General features: G+C 44.5%; 1 protein-coding gene across 9 annotated transcripts in view; it reads left to right on the top strand.

Annotated features, from left to right (window-relative positions):
- The window catches only part of LOC124111882 (rho-associated protein kinase 2-like), a 75736-nt gene extending 54486 nt beyond the window's left edge, over positions 1–21250 (top strand). For 2 of the 9 annotated variants that reach the window (XM_046471757.2, XM_046471756.2), the window contains 10 exons: positions 1502–1595; positions 1943–2148; positions 2238–2463; positions 2581–2740; positions 3303–3381; positions 3881–3940; positions 4048–4180; positions 4293–4358; positions 4869–5001; positions 14077–21250. In XM_046471757.2, the coding sequence (XP_046327713.2) occupies positions 1502–1595; positions 1943–2148; positions 2238–2463; positions 2581–2740; positions 3303–3381; positions 3881–3940; positions 4048–4180; positions 4293–4358; positions 4869–5001; positions 14077–14179 (1260 nt within the window). In that variant the 3' untranslated portion in view covers positions 14180–21250. The remainder of the gene's footprint in view (positions 1–1501; positions 1596–1942; positions 2149–2237; positions 2464–2580; positions 2741–3302; positions 3382–3880; positions 3941–4047; positions 4181–4292; positions 4359–4868; positions 5002–14076) is intronic. The other 7 variants (XR_007222238.1, XR_007222236.1, XR_007222234.1 and 4 more) reach the window with 7 other exon arrangements.
- The last annotated feature ends 695 nt before the right edge of the window (positions 21251–21945 follow it).

The raw sequence follows: 21945 nt of genomic DNA, 5'->3' as shown, positions 1-21945 counted from the left end.
ATAGTGCAGGGGCAACCAGGTACACACACTGTATAGTCCTGGGGCAACCAGGTACACACGCTGTATAGTGCAGGGGCAACCAGGTACACACGCTGTATAGTGCAGGGGCAACCAGGTACATGCTGTATAGTGCAGGGGCAACCAGGTACACACACAGTATAGTTCTGGGGCAAGAGGTACATACACAGTATAGTGCAGGGGCAACCAGGTACATACACAGTATAGTGCAGGGGCAACCAGGTACATGCTGTATAGTGCAGGGGCAACCAGGTACACACACAGTATAGTTCTGGGGCAAGAGGTACATACACAGTATAGTGCAGGGGCAACCAGGTACATACACAGTATAGTGCAGGGGCAACCAAGTACATACACAGTATAGTGCAGGGGCAACCAGGTACATACACAGTATAGTGCAGGGGCAACCAGGTACATACACAGTATAGTGCAGGGGCAACCAGGTACATACACAGTATAGTGCAGGGGCAACCAGGTACATACACAGTATAGTGCTGAGGCAACCAGGTATATACACAGTATAGTGCAGGGGCAACCAGGTACATACACAGTATAGTGCAGGGGCAACCAGGTACATACACAGTATAGTGCAGGGGCAACCAGGTACATACACAGTATAGTGCTGAGGCAACTAGGTACATACACAGTATAGTGCAGGGGCAACCAGGTACATACACAGTATAGTGCAGGGGCAACCAGGTACATACACAGTATAGTGCTGAGGCAACCAGGTAAATACACAGTATAGTGCAGGGGCAACCAGGTACATACACAGTATAGTGCTGAGGCAACCAGGTACATACACCAGGTACATACACCATGTAGTGCTGGGACAGTTTGACACACCATGTAGTGCTGGAACCGTTTGACACACCATGTAGTGCTGGGACAGTTTAACACACCATGTAGTGCTGGGACAGTTTGACACACCATCTAGTGCTGGAACAGTTTGACACACCATGTAGTGCTTTGACAGTTTGACACACCATGTAGTGCTGGAACCGTTTGACACACCATGTAGTGCTGGGACAGTTTGACACACCATGTAGTGCTTTGACAGTTTGACACACCATGTAGTGCTTTGACAGTTTGACACACCATGTAGTGCTGGAACTGTTTGACACACCATGTAGTGCTGGGACAGTTTGACACACCATGTAGTGCTTGAACAGTTTGACACACCATGTAGTGCTGGAACCGTTTGACACACCATGTAGTGCTGGGACAGTTTGACACACCATGTAGTGCTGGAACCGTTTGACACACCATGTAGTGCTGGGACAGTTTGACACACCATGTAGTGCTTGAACAGTTTGACACACCATGTAGTGCTGGAACCGTTTGACACACCATGTAGTGCTGGGACAGTTGGACTCAGTAATGAAACTGCCAGCAATTATTTCCGACTGTATATCATGGGTTTGCTTTACCGGGTTTGCTGAGTGTGCTGGTGATGTTATGCCACATTTATGTGCTGTTTCAGATCGAGGAGTCCAAGAGGGATTATGCTAACAACATTGAGAAGCTGAAGCAGGAAAATGATGATCTTAACATGAGGATCAAGAAACTTTCAGATGGTTTGTGGATCTTTACCTCAGTCTGAGAAAGTTGTTTCAGATTAACCTTCTGTTGTAAGAGATCTTCTTGCAGGAGTTTCCAAGATTCCAAGTCATATAGCTGGAATGTTGCTGAGTGTGGCGTTTAACAACACACAAACCAAACCCGACCATGGTTGTGACTTTGAGGCTAGGATCATAGGATCAGTTGCTCAGTGATAATGGGTCTTTTATGTTCTTTTGATGCATATAGTTTGCCAAACATTAAAACACATGTACAGTCAAATGCAAATCAATCTTCGGGGCCTCCCATCCTTGATGTGTTTGTGAAAAGCTATGTGTCTGATCTGTGATATTTCTGTTCACAGAGGCTCAAAATTCCAAGCAGTCAGAATGGGAGAAGATGAAGAAACAGCTGGATGAAGAAAGGATGAAGAAAATCCAGGCTGTCAACAAGCTGGCCGAAATCATGAACCGCAAGGAGTACCAGCCCCACAAGTCCAGCAAGGCCAGTGCGGCAGACCTCAAGAAGAAGGAGAAGGAGCTGAGGAAACTACAGCAGGAGCTCACCATGGTAAGTACTCGCTGAATGGGTCATGGTGGTTCCCATGTGTTGGCCATGTAGACTGACTGCAACTAACACTCTACTGCTGTTGTGTCCAGGAGAAGGAGAAGTACAACCAGATGGTGGCCAAGATGCAGCGTGACATCTCCGACTCCCAGCAGATCGTGTACGAGGAGAGCCAGATCCGCCAGAAACTCACCATGGAGATGGATGCCAAGGATTCAGAGATCGAAATGCTTCGGCAGAAACTCTCCGTTACCAACATGGACTCCGCATCTGTCAACAGTGGTAGCATGGAAGATACAGTGTTGGAGGAAAATCAAGGTGGGTCAGCAAAGTATTTGATCATTAACTGGGTCAGATGATAGCTGCTTGTTTGGTGTTGTATGCAAGAAGTGAATGTGATTTGGAGTTACGGTTGAATGTCCCACATTGTTTCAGACTCTCATATGGAGGGCTGGTTGGCAGTCCCAAGTCGCTCCAACATCAAGAAGTATGGGTGGAAGAAGAGTTACGTTGTCATCAGCAGCAGAAAAGTCCTCTTCTATAACAGTGAAGCCGACAAAATGAATTCCGCGCCATCTGTAATATTAGATATAGAGTAAGTAAGGGATTCAAGTTTTCAAGGATTGTCATGTTTTGAGATATTTTTGGCTGGTGGGAAAAGTAATGATAATATGTTTGTTTAGGCTGTTGTTTGTAACAAGATTACAAATATTTGCATTATTTTAAGTGACTAGGTAATAAAAAATAAAATAAATGCACTTGTATAGCACCTAGCCTTTCAGCTACATACGGCTGCTCAGTGAAACTTTCAGAAAGACATGGAAGATACAGGTGAAAAGTCAAAAAGCTTAAGAAAGCCTACCAGGGCAATACCAACCATCTCGTTACTTGGACTAAAACCAGTACCTCCACAATCCAACAGGAATAAGATCTTTATAGTTTATTCATGATTATTGAGTTTTGCATAGTGATTCAGAATAGGCAGCATGCATGGCGTCAGGGACAATGACATCGCTGAAATACCTATTGGCTTTCTTCAGCATGTTGAGTAATATTGTCACTTCCACTTCGACCCCTGAACTCATTTGGTTGCACAATGTGTGCACTGCAGGAGGTGTGTGCATGAAGCAGTAATGGAATGTTATCTGATGTTTCAGCAAATTATTCCATGTGCGGCCAGTGACCCAGGGCGATGTTTATAGGGCCGATGCCAAAGATGTTCCAAGAATATTCCAGGTGAGTCCTCTGATGATGAAGGATGGGCAGCACCAGCTACACCCAATACACTGATGAGAAACTGCATTCATACCTTGTACTTTAGAGATAAGACAGTCCTTTTTTCTCTGCAGCTTTGGTGTGTCATATATGTCAAGGCAACACAAACTGGATAATATTAGAAAAGCTAAAATACTGAGGAGTGCTATTGTTTGTAAACTGTAGAGACTACTGCCTCACAGTTAGCCCCAACAGCTATGCAACTAATATACCTTGGTTTTATGCTATCAAAGACTGACACCTAGAGTGCTTCTATTTGAAGTCATATTGGCCAAATTCTACCTCCTTATTAGGTGGGTTTTATTATGATCGTGTTGAACTTACAGACTCTTGTCATGTATACTGTGTTGAGGAGCCATTACCCTGATGATAAAGATAAATGGGTCTTAAGATTACAAATGCTATCAGCATACTAGCCCCACTGAATCCCTGCTGAGTGGGTGGTGTTGGTGTGTTACAGATCCTGTATGCAACTGAGGGGGAGAGTGCTATCAGGAAGCCGGAGGAGGACCAGAGCCAGGTCAGTACACAGGCCACATCTCACGTGAAGGCCCCTCTGCCGACTTGCTCAACCTACTGCCAGTGTTGGAGTCTCACGCTTCAAGCCTGTGTATGTTTATTTTACAGGACAGAGCTGGTGTTCTCTGTTACAAGGGCCATGACTTCATCCCCCTACACTTCCGCACGCCGACAACGTGTGACTCCTGCAACAAGCCGGTGTGGCATATGCTGCACCCACCCCCTGCGCTGGAGTGCAAGAGTGAGTACCAGGTCCACGGGGCCACATACTCCCTCAGGAGTGTGTATGAAAATTGCCAGTAGGTATTCTCAAGCCACATAAACTAAAATGTATTTGTACTTTCTTGTTGCAGGATGTCATGTAAAAGTCCACAAGGATCATTTTGACAAGAATGAAGAGTTCATTGCATATTGTAAAGGTAAGATAATAGTTCCGACTGTGTTCCTTGACACTGTTGATTATGTTTCCCTCAGTGTTCACAATAGGCCTACAGTAACCCATGCTTGCCATAAAAGGCGATTAGGCTTGTTGTAAGAGGCAACAAATGGGATCGGGTGGGCATGCTCACTGACTTGGTTGATGCATGTCATCGTCTCCCAATTGCGTGGATCGATGCTCATCATATTAATCACTGGATTGTCTGGTCCAGACTCGATTATTGACAGACTGCTGTCATGAAGCTGGAATATTGCTGAGTGCAGTGTTAAACAACAAACAATCCACCATCACTCTTTCCAGGAGCATATTCAGAGGACATTGGTGGCCCTGAGATCTAGGGTGCAACGTAAGCCTGTTCCATGTTTATCCCTAGAAACGCCAGTCTAATGGGGTGTAACTGAAGTACTGGTTAAAGCTGCGTTCACTGAACTCATAATATGATTGACTGCATTGTTAAACAGTGTGTGAGTAACATGCCCTCTGTTTTCAGTCACGTATGATTCCAGTATACAGGCAAAGGAGATGATACTGTTAGCAGAATCCTCAGAGAAGCAGAAACTCTGGGTGCAACACCTCAGTAAAAAGGTCTCCAAAAAGGGTATTGTCAGTTCAGGAAATTTAGGGTAAGTTCAGTGTTGTCTGTTTTTAATGTAGAGATATTATACTGGTACAAACCCACTGATCATGCCTGTGTTGTCACTGGGTCACTCTGTCTATTCAAAGCTTAAAGCTAGGGGCATGGTGTAAAGCAATTCCCCGGGACAGGTTGTTACCTGTGTTATTGTTTTTTCCCTGTGAGTACCCGTATGATATAGCAGAAACCTAGACTAGTTCGCGACCTGTGCTGCCCAGTTCATAAGCGCATTTGTCACTTTTATTGATAGTGTAAAGGCGTATGGTCACATTGATCAACAAAATGAAGTATGAAGATGTTCATAACAGAGTTGGTTTCAAACAAATAATGATTTACATTCAAACATTGACTTTTTATTTTACTGAACTGTGCAATTCAAATTGACTCTTCAGAAAATACAAATAATGCCTCACAGAGTCATATCAGAAATGCTGTTAATTGCAATAGCGATCCCAATAACTATCAAGTCGATAGCCTAGATTATATTTCTATCTGTGTTAGTCTGTGCTTAAACAACACACCTTTTCAAAAATTTGAGACGGATAAAAACGGAAGGTGCCTGCTGCTGTAGTTATGACCATGACCTTTTGGATAACTCAGGGGCAGCTAATCTTCATACACTTCAGTGATATTTATGATATTTAAAACCTTAAGCCGAGGGGAGTTACCCCTGAGGTTTTATCCCAATGATAAGGGTTTTAAATATCATAAAAGCACGAGGGGAAGTGTTTTATCTAATTTATGGACCGAAAAAAGAAACTTAAAACACCATTGATCACCATTTTTATGTTTCAAACTTACTTCTCCATGAACCTTAGGAAACGGGTGTAAAATATCTGTTGCTGGTGTACAATTCTTGAAAAAGACATTCTAAAGAGCATTGTGATTTATCAACGCCTCTGTAGCCTAGTGGTACACTTACTGGGCTGCAGATACGAACGTTGCATTTTCGATCCTCGGGAATATAAAGAAAACATTTGTCATGTGATTTTACATTTCATTACATGTTACAATCTGAACGGAAGTCGTATTAATGTTATACCTGGGATATTATAAGACATTACATAGTAAATATGGCTGGAATATCCTATAAAATCCCAGGGACATTACAAGGTCCGTGTTTATGAGGTTTAACCTGACTGGAGAACAATAGGACGATGTTACTGGAGGGTTATAACTGTCTGCAAGCAGTATTTGAGATTACATTGTGAAAATGAAATATGTTGCTCAGATGCATAATTTTTTTTGTAGGATCTGCCTTTAAGACACAAGAGAGATTATGATATTGTAGTGGGCTGATTGTATGATTTATCTGCTGGTTTACCATATAACAACTTCAGCAAACTCGGTTCACAGTCTTTCTGTATTGTGTCAAGCTACTGTGGCATCTTTTATCATAAGAACAAAACGTTTACATGTCGGATATATGTATTGTTGTGCAGAAAGTCATTCAAATAAGTGTGTGTTAAACAGTGTGACCTGATGACAACCATCAGCCAGTCATGAATTCACATTACTTCTCCATGTTGCTGGTATCTCCATCTGAGAAATTCCCATGACGTCATTGGGGAACACCCTGCTTTTTCAATCTCCAACACTAATGAGTTCTCTGTCAGAGTTATGATAGTCTTCTCTGATAAGTTTAAGATAGTTTTGAAATTATATGTTTGTATCAATTCTCTGAAAGGCATTTAGAAGTGATTTGTAAGATAAAGATATCTTGTCTTTTGACGTTTTCATTATTATTAATCTTAAGGCTAAAAAAAATAATTCTTGGTTCTCAGGCACTGCCGCATCATCATAAAGTCTGCCACACGTTTCATTTTTATTTCCATTTAAAAAAGAAAAAAATCCTTTAATGTTCCGCGTCTCGAACACACGACCTCAACTGTGAAATGCTACAATACTTAAAAACAATGCGATCCAATATAACGTGCAGTTACTTCCCTTTTCATGCGCACTGCTTTACTGCGCATCTAGTGTGTTATGGTCATGGCGGCAATAGGAGTTTGTGTGCTTGCTTTGCTGTTTGCAAATTTGGTCAATGAAAACATTAAATTTGCAATACAACATCACCATACATGATGATGGTATTCAAATACAAATTCAATGGTATTTGTGTACTGTATGAGGGACAATGCAGAGGTTATTTGTCTCGTAAAATAAGCAGGAAATCGATGCTAATTTATATACCCCGGCTATAAAGCGAATCAGAATATAGCACATCACTAGTACATACAAAATCTATTCATTTGCAATAAAAATGTGTTTGTCTTCCGCAGCAAAAAAAAAAATTACATCGTAGCCCTTCAGCGAATTCAGGGAAATGGAACAGATGATATCAATTAAACTTGGTCAATACAAATTTGAAATTTGAATAAAACATCACTAAACATAATGATTAGCCGATTAAATTGTATTTCCTGTTCTGATTAGCATTGTTTTATATGCAGAGATTAAGATTACCGTACGTCTTGTCTCGTAAACTAAGCCGGAAGTAGCATTCAGCTGTATACACTTTTCTCGGAATCTACCGGTGATTCGGCCAATAATATAACTTTAAAGAATTTTGATACAACGAGCGGAAGAATTGTATCTGAAACTATTATTTTGTCAGGAATAATATATTCCAATATAATGTGTAGTTGCAGCTTTATTATATATATGTGAAATAAATTAATAACCATAAGCGTAGCACTTTGGTTCAGCTGATCGCCATTGCCGGAAATGTTTTCGAATGGAAGAATATGACGAATCACCGTTCAAGCGCCCGCGATTGCAAAACCTTAATGTTGACATATAATAGTCAAACTACAACAAGTATGACTTTCAGCGATTCAATGTATGGCATTTATGATATATATATCCATTCTCTATCCACTAAAGTTCGTTTCAAGGCGTCAATAGCGGTAATATGACCGTGGTTGCTGTAAATAACGGTGAGTTGTGCGATCTTCCGATCACTTCACGAACGATTTTGCCGAATGAACAATATTGAATGAAATGTTGAATAAAATTATTAAATAGATTACCAACATAAGTCCAGATATATAATGATTACATTAAGTAATACATTACCACTGTTATACCGAGGCTGCTGTCTCCCACAACTGCTGCTATAGTGAAATCTACCACAGAGATCTCAATTACCTCATGCAGCACGTGCGTAGCCACCTAGCTGCCATGTGACACCCTTCACTCTTGTCTCTTCGCTTGCTCAAGCAAGACGTACATAAGACTGCTCAAGCGTTCCTGTTTCTCCGACCATTCGGTGATATTTATTACTGTTTATTCTTTACTAATGAACTGTGCTTTACAGGGCCTTTGCTGTAACTGTGCTTGGAAATATTTTTCCCGCCAAAAGGAAATTTGTTTCCCGCCCTTTTTTCTATATACTTGCGGGGTGTTTCGTATGCACATTGCATCTTACATTCCCCTGTTCTAGTATATCTTGGTTATTTTTACATCACTTATTCCTCTATATGTTATATGTGTATGTTCTATATTCGCATTGCTCGTTTATTTCCTTGTGAAAATGCTTGTTTGTGAATATTTGTGGTGCGTGTGTTGTAACCATGTTTTGCTCTTTGTTCATAGTACAAATGTCTGACATGGATGTTTTGTTGTGCTCCACCCCCTCTGCCCCCGCTACCAGGAGTTGCGGGGTGTGCAGCAAGTTTCTGTCGTCCCGGGATCCCCACGATCATTGCCTGCGGTGCAGGGTTCCTTGCGGGGACACCCAGTGCGCCCAGTGCGAGGGTCTGGGGCCTGCGGCGTTCGAGCGCTACAGGCTGTATGCGCAGTCCGTTTCCATCCCTGTGGTGGCCAGCTCTTCCGGTCGGGGTCCCCTTGCGGGTACCACCTCCACGGCTGCAGCGGATCCCTTGGCGGCCCTTGGGGATTCCGTCACTGCATTACTTGCAAAACTTGTGGACTCCAAGCTGGCGGCCTTATCTCAGGATAGGCCGCTGGCTGTTCCGTCCCCGGCGGCTCCCGTGGTCACCGTTCCTTCCGCAGAACCGTTGCTCCCGCTATCGGTTAAGGACCGCGTGGCCATGGTTTATGATCTCTTTGAGGACATGCCCAAGCCCCTGCTGGTACCGCAGGGAATCCACGGCTCTGTGGGTTCCGCCGAGGTATTCGATGAGTCTTCCCACAAGGCTTTCCCTGCATCAACCTTGCTGTGTGGGATCAAGCCTTCTTTGGAGAAAGCCTCGCGGCGGCCTCCAGTCAGGGTCTCCCGTTGCCTCCTCCATCATGGAGAAAGGGTTCATTCCCGGTACATGACCTTGCCTTTCCCGAGGCTGTTCCTACCTCGGAGGTCCATGTTGAGTGGTTGGGTGTCCGTGCCGCACCGGCTGCTACAGTAACGCAGGCTACCTTATAGCAGCTGGACACCCTCACTCGGCACTCCATGGCTGCCATGTCTCATGGGGACACTTACTTGGCTGCAGTGGCCAATCTGGTCGAAGGTTCTCCCACAGACCAAGACCAGCGCATTTATAACTGCTTGCTCAGTTTAACTGCTTCCCTGGAGTATGTTGCCGGGGCTTATGCCTTTATTTCCGGCACGTGCCATTTTATGAGGCGCCAGTCATATCTTGCTGCCTCGGGGTTGGACGCTGCCAACCAGGAAGTGCTCCTTTCGCAGCCTTGGTCTGCGCGGACCCTTTTCAATAACAAGATCCTTGGGGTTCTGAAGGAACAACAGGCTGCTTCGTCTGCCAAGGCCTCTCGGCATACACTTGATCTTGTTGGGTCCCCTAAGCGGTCTGCCCCCCAGGATGCTGCGACGGGCAGGTCTAAGTCCGGTAAGTGCTCTCAGCAGCCCTTTTGAGGGAGGAAGGGGAACTGGGGAAAGCCCAAGCCGTCTAAGGATGGCAAGGGCCCACTCTCACTGGAGGGGTTCGTATGCCGACAGCGCCAACTTCGGTTGGCCCGTGGGCGAACCCGTGTCACTCAGCCCTGGACAGTTGCACCTGCCGCAGCCTGTCAGGCCCCCCTCCCCTTCCCCGGTGGGAACCAGACTCCAGACTTACTGGGAGAATTGGGAACAAGTGTTCGACGACCCGTGGGTGGTCAACACGATCCGGTACGGCTACCAGCTAGATCTCAAGGCGGATCTGACACTCACCGTTGCCCCGTTAGCAGGTTTCTATTCGGAAACCGATATTCCCATCCTCGCCAATGCCATCGGCAGGTTGGTGGAGAAGATGGCGGTACGGGAGTTAGCCCTACCAGAAATAACACTGGGGTTTTACTCCAGGATATTTCTCGTTCTCAAGAAGGACAGTGCCGAACTCAGAATGATTCACAATCTAAAATCGTTCAACGAGTTTTACCTGCACAAGCCGCCCAAGTTCAGAATGTTGACCTTGGTGGACCTGAAAGCGCTGATCATGCCCGCCGACTGACTCGCTTCTTCGACCTGAAGGATGCTTATCGTCCGCTCCCTGTCTGTTCACCCGGTTAACCGCCCCCATAGTGGGGTCTCTCCACAGGAGGGGTGTCAGGTACTTTGCCTACCTGGACGACGCGCTAGTTGCTAATCGAATGACAGACGTGCTGTCTCGTCAGCTTGATTTCGCACTTCGGCTCTTGGAGAACTTTGGGTGGATTGTCAATCTCCCCAAGAGCAAGCTAACCCCCTCACAGAACTTGAAGTTCATCGGAGGTCGGTTCGACACGGTGACCCATCGCCTCTTTGTCCCCCCAGACTGGTGGCACAAGATTCAGGTGATGATTGCCAAAGTCATAGCGGTGCTTGTGTCAGCCCCGGACTGCAATGATCGGGGTCGTCTCCAACTCTGACCGCTGCAACAGTTTCTTATCCAGTTGTTAGTACAGGAGGAGAACAGTGTGACAGTCACCCTCCCGGATCGGCTCCAACCGCATGTGGAGTGGTGGACGGTCCCTTGCAACGTCTTATCAGGAGTCTCTATGCGGCCCTTCCGGGCCACGTTGAACCTGTATACATACACTTCTCTAGTGGGCTGGGGCGCCCATCTAGAGGGGGAGGTGAGCTCGAGGCTGTGGTGTGTAGACGAACTAGGTCTTCACATCAATTGCCTCGAGTTCAAGGCAGTGATCAACGCAGTCAATCACTTGAAGCATTGCCTCGTCTACGCCCGGCTTATGCTGGAGACCGACGACACGACGGTAGAATCTTATGTTGACAAACTGGGGGGAACCCACAGTCACTCGCTACTTGATCTCACGTTCGAGTTTTACGCCCTGGTGGACAGTGTCCCGTGCCAGGTACGCGCCTGTCACATCCCCGGTGTGAGGAACGTACTTGCCGACGCTCTGTCCCGAGCCCCAGGGAGTGGATGCTCAACCCAGTATTGTTTCAGTGACTGTGCGAACGTCTGGGTCGTCCGATGGTCGACCTGTTCGCAACCAGGTTCAACAATCAACTCCCGTTGTTTGTATCACCAGTCCCGGACACGAGGGCCATCGATCACGATGCTCTCGTGTTAGACTGGACGGGCATGGACGCTTATGCTTACCCGCCGACGGCGTTAATACCACTCATTCTAAGCCGGCTCCGAGGAGTGCGCTGTCGAATGGTGCTGATCACGCCCATGTGGCCGAACAGATCGTGGTACCCCGACTTGCTGGCCCAGGCCACACAGATGCCACTTCCACTGCCTGTGAGACCGGATCTCCTGATCCACCCTCACACCCGTCAACTTCATCCAAACGCAGGGCAGTTCAATCTGCACGCGTGGATGTTGTCACCGAGCGGCTGAGGTGTAAAGGTTTTTCTCGTCGGGCGTCTCAGGCATACGTTAGTATGCATCGTGATTCTACCCAGAAGGTGTATAATGCACGTTGGGCTATTTTCACGAAGTGGTGTTGTAAACATCATATTCATTCGCCAGATAAGGTATCTGTGCAGCATATTGCTCGTTTCATGTCTCACTTACGAGAGACCCGGAAACTCTCTGGGGGTTCCATTGCCAACTATGTCTCTTCCGTTGCTATGGTACGGGACGTTGCTATTGTCTCAAAAGAGCCAAAGATCTTAAGAAAGGCTGCCTTCGGGCACCGGCCTGGGATCTTTCCTTAGTGTTGAAATCACTTACGGAAGCTCCGTATGAACCCTTGAGTAGTGCTTCGTTTCGGCATGTGACTTGGAGAAAACAGCATTTCTCCTCTCCTTTGCCACGGCGGCACGTGTGTCTGAGATTCATGCACTCGATGTCACTAAAGTACGATTCGATAGGGGCGACGAAGGAACGGTCCGTCTGGGCCTGCTCATGGGCTTCGTCGCTAAGAATCAGAAATTTGGCCATACGGACGGAGAATTCAGTGTAAGATCACTCAAAGAAATCTCACATCCTGCTGATACTGAGGACAGATCACTGTGTCCGGTTAGGGCCCTTAAGTATTATCTTAAGGCTTCAAATGAACGCAGACAAGGGCGTGACCGTCTGTTCATATTGTGTAACCCTAATCGGACTGCTGACATAACTCACAACTCGATTGCGTTATGGCTTCGTTCTGTCATCAATCTGGCGTACTGGTCTCGGGGCTTACCGGTTGCAGGGTCAAACCCGCACGAGATCAGGGCGCTAGCGGCAACATTTGCCCTACACTCTAATATCTCTCTTCACAGAATAGTAAGAGGTTGTTACTGGCGTTCTGACTCGGTATTTGCCAATCATTACCTCAGAAAGGTTTCTGATGAAGACGTGGAGGGTGTGCACCGTCTTGGGCCGCTGATCGCGACCCAAGCGGTCATCTAAGGGGTGTGCCCAGTGCAATTCCGAACTCCTCAGGCTTCAGACCTTGCATGGTGGTCAATCTGGGTCTTCTCCAATGTTCCCACCCTTGGGTACAGGAGTGAGGGTCCCACAAACAAGCGCACTCACACCACAGGTGAGGGCAGCTTTTTGTGTGTTTTGTCCTTATTTGTATTTTGACAATTATGTATTTAATTGTCTGTCGTGTATCCCAACCTTGTGATTCATGCTTACAAATACTGGAATTAGGTCACGCGCCTAATGCATACTTTAAGTAGGCTTGCTTTTCGACTGTTTAACCTGATCTAAGATTTAGCTCACACGGATACTGTGTTCTCATCCGCTGTGGCGATGAAATACCTATCCAGTGGGGCCGTTTGGAGTCACCAACCGTTTGGCAAAGACAATTGAGCCTTACGGTATGCGCTTGACAGTGCTTTGGTATTCCTGTAGGGTAACACCGAGCTAGGAGCATGCGCATCGAGTGCTTCCGCCTTGTTGTTTACTTCCGCTGGTCGGAAGGAACACGAGCAGTCAGGTTCGGGTTGTAGGTGCTCCCCACCGCCTACTCTGGTAGTCAGCCTCGGTATAACAGTGGTAACATATTACTTAATGTAATTTGTAGAATTTTCCTATTCAGAATATTCTATAAGTAATACGTTACCACTAGGCTGATGCCCGCTCGACCGTCCCTTGAGCACTTGCTCTTGCTAGAGACAAGAGTGAAGGGTGTCACATGGCAGCTAGGTGGCTACGCACGTGCTGCATGAGGTAATTGAGATCTCTGTGGTAGATTTCGCTATAGCAGCAGTTGTGGGAGACAGCAGCCTCGGTATAACAGTGGTAACGTATTTCTTATAGAATATTCCGAATAGGAAAATTCTACAAAACTCTTTCTACAACCAGACAGTGTAATTACATGATTAATTTGAGCATTTAAGTACGGATTTGTTGACATGGTATTTCCGGTGTTCCGTGCCCACAGTAATGTCTATGTGTTGCGGAAAAAAACCCATAAAATACTCAACCCTGTGTATAAGACGACCCCCCCCCCCCCCCCACACACACACACATACCTTGAAAGCCTCCTAATTCTAGTTATGAAAAACTCGCCTTATACACAGCAATATACGGATTTGGATTCTTACTAGTGTGTACACAACAACAACAACAACAAAATGGCCGCCCGCCCGCACAATATTTTCAAAAGCTATTGCCTGAGAACCAATTTTCTTTCTTTTTTCAGCCAAACTAAGATGTTTTTAAGAATCTAGACCATGCTCTCCACTGTCCTCATATTGTGTTTTTTCTTGCAGGACATTACGAGGCACAAAGCAGTATTCCTCCTATGGACCCCAGCAGCGTGGCCACGCCATGGCCAGCAAGTCTGCCACACTACCAGCCAACCCTCGGTCATGAGGACTCGACCCAACATTGTCTAGCTTGTCCCAACCCTCGGTCATGAGGACTCGACCCAACATTGCCTAGCTTGTCCCAACCCTGTCATGCAGGGTCTTATCAAAGAAGTCTAACCCCGGCCAACTTTTGCCTCCTGGTGGCTGTTGGCACCGTATCATATCACTAACCTGCCTGACCCACAGGATCCCCAGGGATGGAACCAACCTTACGTCATGAGCAACTTCAGTATCTCAGTTTGGGGCAGAACAGGAAGCCCAATTGCAGTCTACATATATAGTCCTTAGTTGGTACTAGCACTAGGGAGGGGGGTCTGCTGGTTAGTAGAGTGGTGAGAATGTACCATGCAGACCCTACACTGACCAACACCTGTACTCTCATGCATATCTCAAGCCAACACTAACCAATGAAGGAGATCTGCTGCACTGACACAAGGTCTGACAACAGAAAACCACATCCACATGCTTCACTCCCAGCATGATGAAACCAGGTGATTACTTAGATAGTTGCCACTTAAACATGGAGGCACAATGTTGTTGTGATCGAATACTTGACTTTTTATGGCTTATTTCTTTTGTTGAAATATGTAATCTCTACCATGGTGTACAGTGTGTCTTAATGGACAATGTCCACTACCTCTGCAAAGTTGTGCTTCGTGCTGGGAAGTTGGACGCATCAATGTAGCATTGATTATCAGCATACAAGAACAGACAGGCTGTGACACACAATCTACACCAGCTGCCGACTACATTAACCATTAATATGGAAGTTCTCATAATTATTCCCAATCACACTTCACTTTTGCCAAGCTTTTATATTTAAGAAATCGTACTATTTATATGCAACTGATCTTTGTGCAGCTACTATGATTATGCAATGTGGGATTGTAAATGTTGTGTTTCATACATATCTTACTTGTTCAGGGCTGAGTATGGTGGTTCTACAACACAAAATGTGACAGAGGACACCACGGAGGCACCTCTAGCTCCTGTTAGAAACGCGTGTGGAGTGGTGCATTGTGTTGTCTTCATTGCCAAATTCTGAAAAGATTCTTTCAGTGCAATATGAGAGTAACATAGCCATTGGTGTTCAGTATGCACCAGGGCAGCAGAGTTTGCCATCTGGAGGGAGGCACGGGACAGACATAGCTCTCCACTCTTGGAGTGAGAATAGGCTATGTAAAAGCATTTACCAACACAGCCAAAGATTTTATGAGCATTTCTGTGGCTTTTATACAGGACCCTTGGAAGTTGATAGTTAATGGACTCCTTGTTCAAAATAGTAAGTTCTTCTGTAGTGTCAGGTTGGCAGGTCTGGCAATGGTAGCTTGTTGGAATCAAAATACTCGCATGTAGTGGTCATTGCAGGAACTACATTGTGTTTAATAGCTTTGTATGCTGCACAAACATCTCTATGCCTAGTGTATGTCAGCTTTTGACAATAAAACTGAAGAATTCTTCTCCAGGTCTCAATGTATCGGATTAAGTGCCTAATTATGTAAATGCCTAGTGCTGGAGGATGGCTAGTTTTTACAGTGTACCTCCTAAATACCCAGAATACCAACCATGATGAAATCCACCTTGGTCTTGTGGGTTGTCTCCAGTGATGAATATGTTGTCAATCCTGCTGATGTTGAATGTTTGACTGGCTTTGAGTTTGTCATCCTGTCTATGTGGGCACAGGCTGGTTGTGTTGGATGACACAGGGACAGTTGGGCATGGGAGCGTGGGTAGGCTGGTCGAGATGGGATGTGAGGGGGGTGGGGTGGGGAGGACCGGGATGAGGGGAAGGAGGGGCCTGAGATGGGAGAAAAAGGGAAAGTGAAGAGCTTATTGGTGCTATAACCTGGATTATATGGTATGATCACTTTGTTTATCTAGAAAAGACCTAGATATCTTCTCAAGGTATCCAAGTTGAGTGTGATATTTTGATAATTTGTTGGTGATTGTTATCTTTATCTGTCAGAGCTTATTTTTCTCTGTTTGGCATGTACTATTTCTCCACTGAGCTTTGTGCAGCCATGTTGTTTGTGAGAAGTGTTGACACACACACCTTCACCTCATGATGACCATAATACCCACACAGCTGGCATTCTTCCTGTGTACACCTGCTTGTGCTTCTCACCACGTTAACCTGCTGCCTGGATCTTCTTATGGAGGGAACATGTCTGTGAGGGAAGCTTCACCTCCCACCACGTTAACCTGCTGCCTGGATCTTCTTATGGACGGAACATGTCTGTGAGGGAAGCTTCACTTCCCACCACGTTAACCTGCCGCCTGGATCTTCTTATGGTGGGAACATGTCTGCGAGGGAAGCTTCACCTCTCACCATGTTAACCTGCCGCCTGGAACATCTTATGGAGGGAACATGTCTGTGAGGGAAGCTTCACCTCTCACCACGTTAACCTGCCACCTGGATCTTCTTATGGTGGGAACATGTCTGTGAGGGAAGCTTCACTTTCACCACGTTAACCTGCTGCCTGGAACATCTTATGGAGGGAACATGTCTGTGAGGGAAGCTTCACCTCTCATCACGTTAACCTGCTGCCTGGATCTTATGGAGGGAACATGTCTGTGAGGGAAGCTTCACGCCCCACCACGTTAACCTGCCGCCTGGATCTTCTTATGGAGGGAACATGTCTGTGAGGGAAGCTTCACGCCCCACCACGTTAACCTGCCGCCTGGATCTTCTTATGGAGGGAACATGTCTGTGAGGGAAGCTTCACCTCCCACCACGTTAACCTGCCGCCTGGATCTTCTTATGGAGGGAACATGTTTGTGAGGGAAGCTTCACCTCTCATCACGTTAACCTGCTGCCTGGATCTTCTTATGGTGGGAACATGTCTGTGAGGGAAGCTTCACTTTCACCACGTTAACCTGCTGCCTGGAACATCTTATGGAGGGAACATGTCTGTGAGGGAAGCTTCACCTCTCATCACGTTAACCTGCTGCCTGGATCTTCTTATGGAGGGAACATGTCTGTGAGGGAAGCTTCACGTCCCACCACGTTAACCTGCCGCCTGGATCTTCTTATGGAGGGAACATGTCTGTGAGGGAAGCTTCACCTCCCACCACGTTAACCTGCCGCCTGGATCTTCTTATGGAGGGAACATGTTTGTGAGGGAAGCTTCACCTCTCATCACGTTAACCTGCTGCCTGGATCTTCATATGGAGGGAACATGTCTGTGAGGGAAGCTTCACCTCTCACCATGTTAACCTGCCGCCTGGATCTTCTTATGGAGGGAACATGTCTGTGAGGGAAGCTTCACCTCCCACCACGTTAACCTGCTGCCTGGATCTTATGGAGGGAACATGTCTGTGAGGGAAGCTTTACATCAGTTGGGAGGGATGCAATGTCCTCTATCTCCTGGAAATGTCTTGTTCTGTTAAGGGGCCAGTGCATTAATAGATAACTTTATATAAGAGTAAAAATTAATGTTCAGTGCGGTTTCAGTGATCTTGGTAAAATTCCTGGGTCCACTGACACAATGTAATATTTTCTTCTCTGAGGCGCAATTAGAAGTTGGAGTTCTATGTAAGGATAAGATATATGGATGAACAACTTCTTTATTACAATTAGGAGTGACATTTCTGTTGTAGGTTCTAACACCATTATCAAGCAAGTGATGTACAAAGTATGGTTGACAAGCATATGTATAGGTATGAGGCAGTGTTTATGCAGTTGAGTAGATTGGGATGTGGTTACACTGGAGTCGAGAAGCCTGTTATGTACACAAAAGAGGTGATAGAAGGTAATAAAGAAGTTGTTATCCATACATGTTATCCTTACTTACAAGGTAATATTACATGTTCACAGTGACACATGGTAATATTACTGGGTTCACAGTGACACATGGTAATATAACTGGGTTCACAGTGACACAAGGTAATATTACTGGGTTCACAGTGACACATGGTAATATTACTGGGTTCACAGTGACACAAGGTAATATTACTGGGTTCACAGTGACACATGGTAATATTACTGGGTTCACAGTGACACATGGTAATATTATTGGGTTCACAGTGACACAAGGTAATATTACTGGGTTCACAGTGACACATGGTAATATTACTGGGTTAGTGACACATGGTAATATTACATGTTCACAGTGACACAAGGTAATATTACTGGGTTCACAGTGACACATGGTAATATTACTGGGTTAGTGACATGGTAATATTACATGTTCACAGTGACACATGGTAATATTTCTGGGTTCACAGTGACACAAGGTAATATTACTGGGTTCACAGTGACAAAAGGTAATATTACTAGGTTCACAGTGACACAAGGCAATATTATTGGGTTCACAGTGACACAAGGTAATATTACTGGGTTCACAGTGACACATGGTAATATTACATGTTCACAGTGACACATGGTAATATTACATGTTCACAGTGATACAAGGTAATATTACTGGGTTCACAGTGACACATGGTAATATTACTGGGTTCACAGTGACACAAGGTAATATTACATGTTCACAGTGACCCATGGTAATATTATTGTGTTCACAGTGACAAATGGTAATATTACTGGGTTCACAGTGACACATGGTAATATTACTGGGTTCACAATGACACAAGGTAATATTACTGGGTTCACAGTGACACATGGTAATATTGCTGGGTTCACAGTGACAGTAATATTACATGTTCATAGTGACACATGGTAATATTACTTGGTTCACAGTGACACAAGGTAATATTACATGTTCACAGAGACACAAGGTAATATTACATGTTCACAATGACACATGGTAATATTACTGGGTTCACAGTGACACATGGTAATATTACGCGGTTCACAGTGACACGGTAATATGACTGGGTTCACAGTGACAGAAGGTAATATTACTGGGTTCACAGTGACACAAGGTAATATTACTGGGTTCACAGTGACACATGGTAATATTACTGGGTTCACAGTGACACATGGTAATATTACTGGGTTCACAGTGACACAAGGTAATATAACTTGGTTCACAGTGACACATGCCAAAATTACATGTTCACAGTGACACAAGGTAATATTACATGTTCACGGTGACACAGGGTAATATTACTGGGTTCACAGTGACACATGGTAATATTACTGGGTTCACAGTGACACAAGGTAATATTACTTGGTTCACAGTGACACAAGGTAATATTACTGGGTTCACAGTGACACAAGGTAATATTACTGGGTTCACAGTGACACAAGGTAATATTACATGTTCACAGTGACACAAGGTAATATTACATGTTCACAGTGACACAGGGTCATATTACTGGGTTCACAGTGACACATGGTAATATTACTGGGTTCACAGTGACACAGGGTAATATTACTGGGTTCACAGTGACACATGGTAATATTACTGGGTTCACAGTGACACAGGTAATATTACTGGGTTCACAGTGACACAAGGTAATATTGCTATGTAAGCTGTGGTTTAGCGAGACATTCCAGGCATGTCGAGTGCTGTGGCCTGTCCACTCTTACACACAGAAGGCACTGCAGCCATGTTTATTAACTAGTTCAATTCTGAGTTTTTATAACATCTTATATAAATCAAAAGAGCAAGTCATGCAGGCTCCATTGATAGAGGATGTCAGGTGTGCTCCTGTTAGTCAACTATAGAAATGGTCCAGCACTGTGACAGGCTGTGAGCTTGTACACTTCCTAGATGACACATAGTAGCCATCGTGCCTTCACTGGATTGGTAACATGGGAGTCTCCTTTGTCGTTGAGCTGCCCAGATAAGTATTAGTCTGCATCCAGAAATACTCAGAATTTCTGCTGTTAGCTATTGGTGAGATCAGACATAGCCCAATCATTGTAGCCAACATATACATATACATATACATACATACATACATATATATATATATATATAAGTGGTACCTGTGGTTGTGAGTAGCCCTAGTAACAGAATATTATTGACCCGGCAAATATAAGTATGTAACAGGTTCTACCTTCAATATGATCTGTATATTTCTGAAATTATATCAAATAATCTCACTTCTATATTCGTTCCATAAGGACAGACATCATATGTAAATCTGTGTTTAAAGATTTGACAAATTTTATTTTCAACATTGGTATATATTGTAAATACTTTGCTTCGTTGTGTATCTGCATGCATTACTGATTGTAAATATTGAAGTTTGTGTATATGCAATAATGTGTTCAGATACAAGCTGTGTGGCAGGCTGGCTCATGCACTGTTGTCAGCTGTGTGCTTCTACCACACGTCTGGGAGATACGTCTACACTGAATCCTACTGAACTCACTTCCAGGAATTTTTAGAACTGGTTAAGGTCTTCCATGTATTAGAGCAAACTAATGATCAAAATCATTTATTTGTTGTTGAATATTGATTTAGTACCCTTAGTCCCTGAAATCTGGTAAGTGGAACAACACCGTGATAGTAGCATGGACAGTTTGTTATTTGTTATACAATGTTTATGAACAAGTTCTATAGCCATGGCTGCTTCAGTGCTGCAGGATATGTTGTGTAGCTTCATGTATCAGTGGAGCAAGAGCGCAACTTGCAACTCTCATAATGTGACAGTGCCAGGATCTCACCATGTGATTTTGTTTAGTATTGTGTATGTTAGTCTGCTGCTGCTGTCTGCTGTCTGCATAGTAGAGCAGTCTATAACTGCCTGAGCTTGCATCTCTGGGTGGAGTATGCCCCTATCTTCAATACCAACCAGGAACCACTAAGCTAGAATTATTGAATCATGGTATTATAGTCAGATTTGGGCTGACCATTGGGTGCCACAGCGGCTGTCTGTGTGTGTGTGCATGTTGTAGCAGGGGGAAGCAGCCTGTGTGACTGCTGTGTATACACATGTAGGATGTACAGACTCCTCATCACTCTGTGCTAGCAGCAGGAGGGGGAACCCACTGCTTCATTAATCCTAACCTAGTTGGCTGTATTCAACTACTAGCTCCATTTGCTATTTTTCATAAACTTTAAATTCATGTATGTGTTCAGGAAAGCCTTGTGTAACATGATGACACCTCCTGTTGCATGTCAAACTCCCACAATGGTAATAATAAAATTATCAAAGATAACTGTGTCTTCATTCTTTTCATTTCATGTGGTGTTTGAAAACTTGTGTTGATGCCAGAGCTGTGTAAGGACACACATCCACACTGAAGCAGAACAATAATATACTTCAACCCAACTGAATTAAAACACTTGTAAAACAAACATACAGTTATTGACAGTTTCTGTCCCAAAACACCATACAAGCAGTATCTCTCTTTGGGGAAGGCTACCGGTAATAGGACCACATGGTCGATCACCGTTTTGGAGGAATCAGCGAAAGTTTTATGACTGAAACAAGACTTAATTGTTACGTATGGACTGTAACAATTATGAAATCTGTCCTTTGAAATTAAAATTGTTTTGAGATATCATAAATGTACCACAGTGACACTGTCGGGCGCACTTTCATTAAGGCAGCATAAAGTGAGCACATAGACGCTGCACAACATGCAGGGAAAGCAATATTTTACGTTTGCTTCATCGGGGACCTTTCATCATTCCTCACAACGTAACGGCGATCGCGATCTGTTTCTTACTGCCCAACTGGTCCCTTTAAATTAAAAGATGTATTTTGTCTCCGGCATCCTTGTCTATATAAATGTTTTCACATCATTGTCATATAGAAAACTCTTAAATAACATTCAAAATGACACAAAATTAATACCAGATACATGTTTGTGACGCCTAAAACGTTTATTTTCAAAATTATTTTAAAGTT

Source organism: Haliotis rufescens, unplaced genomic scaffold, assembly GCF_023055435.1.
Source record: "Haliotis rufescens isolate VD_foot unplaced genomic scaffold, xgHalRufe1.0.p SCAF_2, whole genome shotgun sequence".
In the NCBI taxonomy this organism is placed as follows: domain Eukaryota; kingdom Metazoa; phylum Mollusca; class Gastropoda; order Lepetellida; family Haliotidae; genus Haliotis; species Haliotis rufescens.
This window is presented reverse-complemented; position numbering and strand designations above follow the sequence as displayed.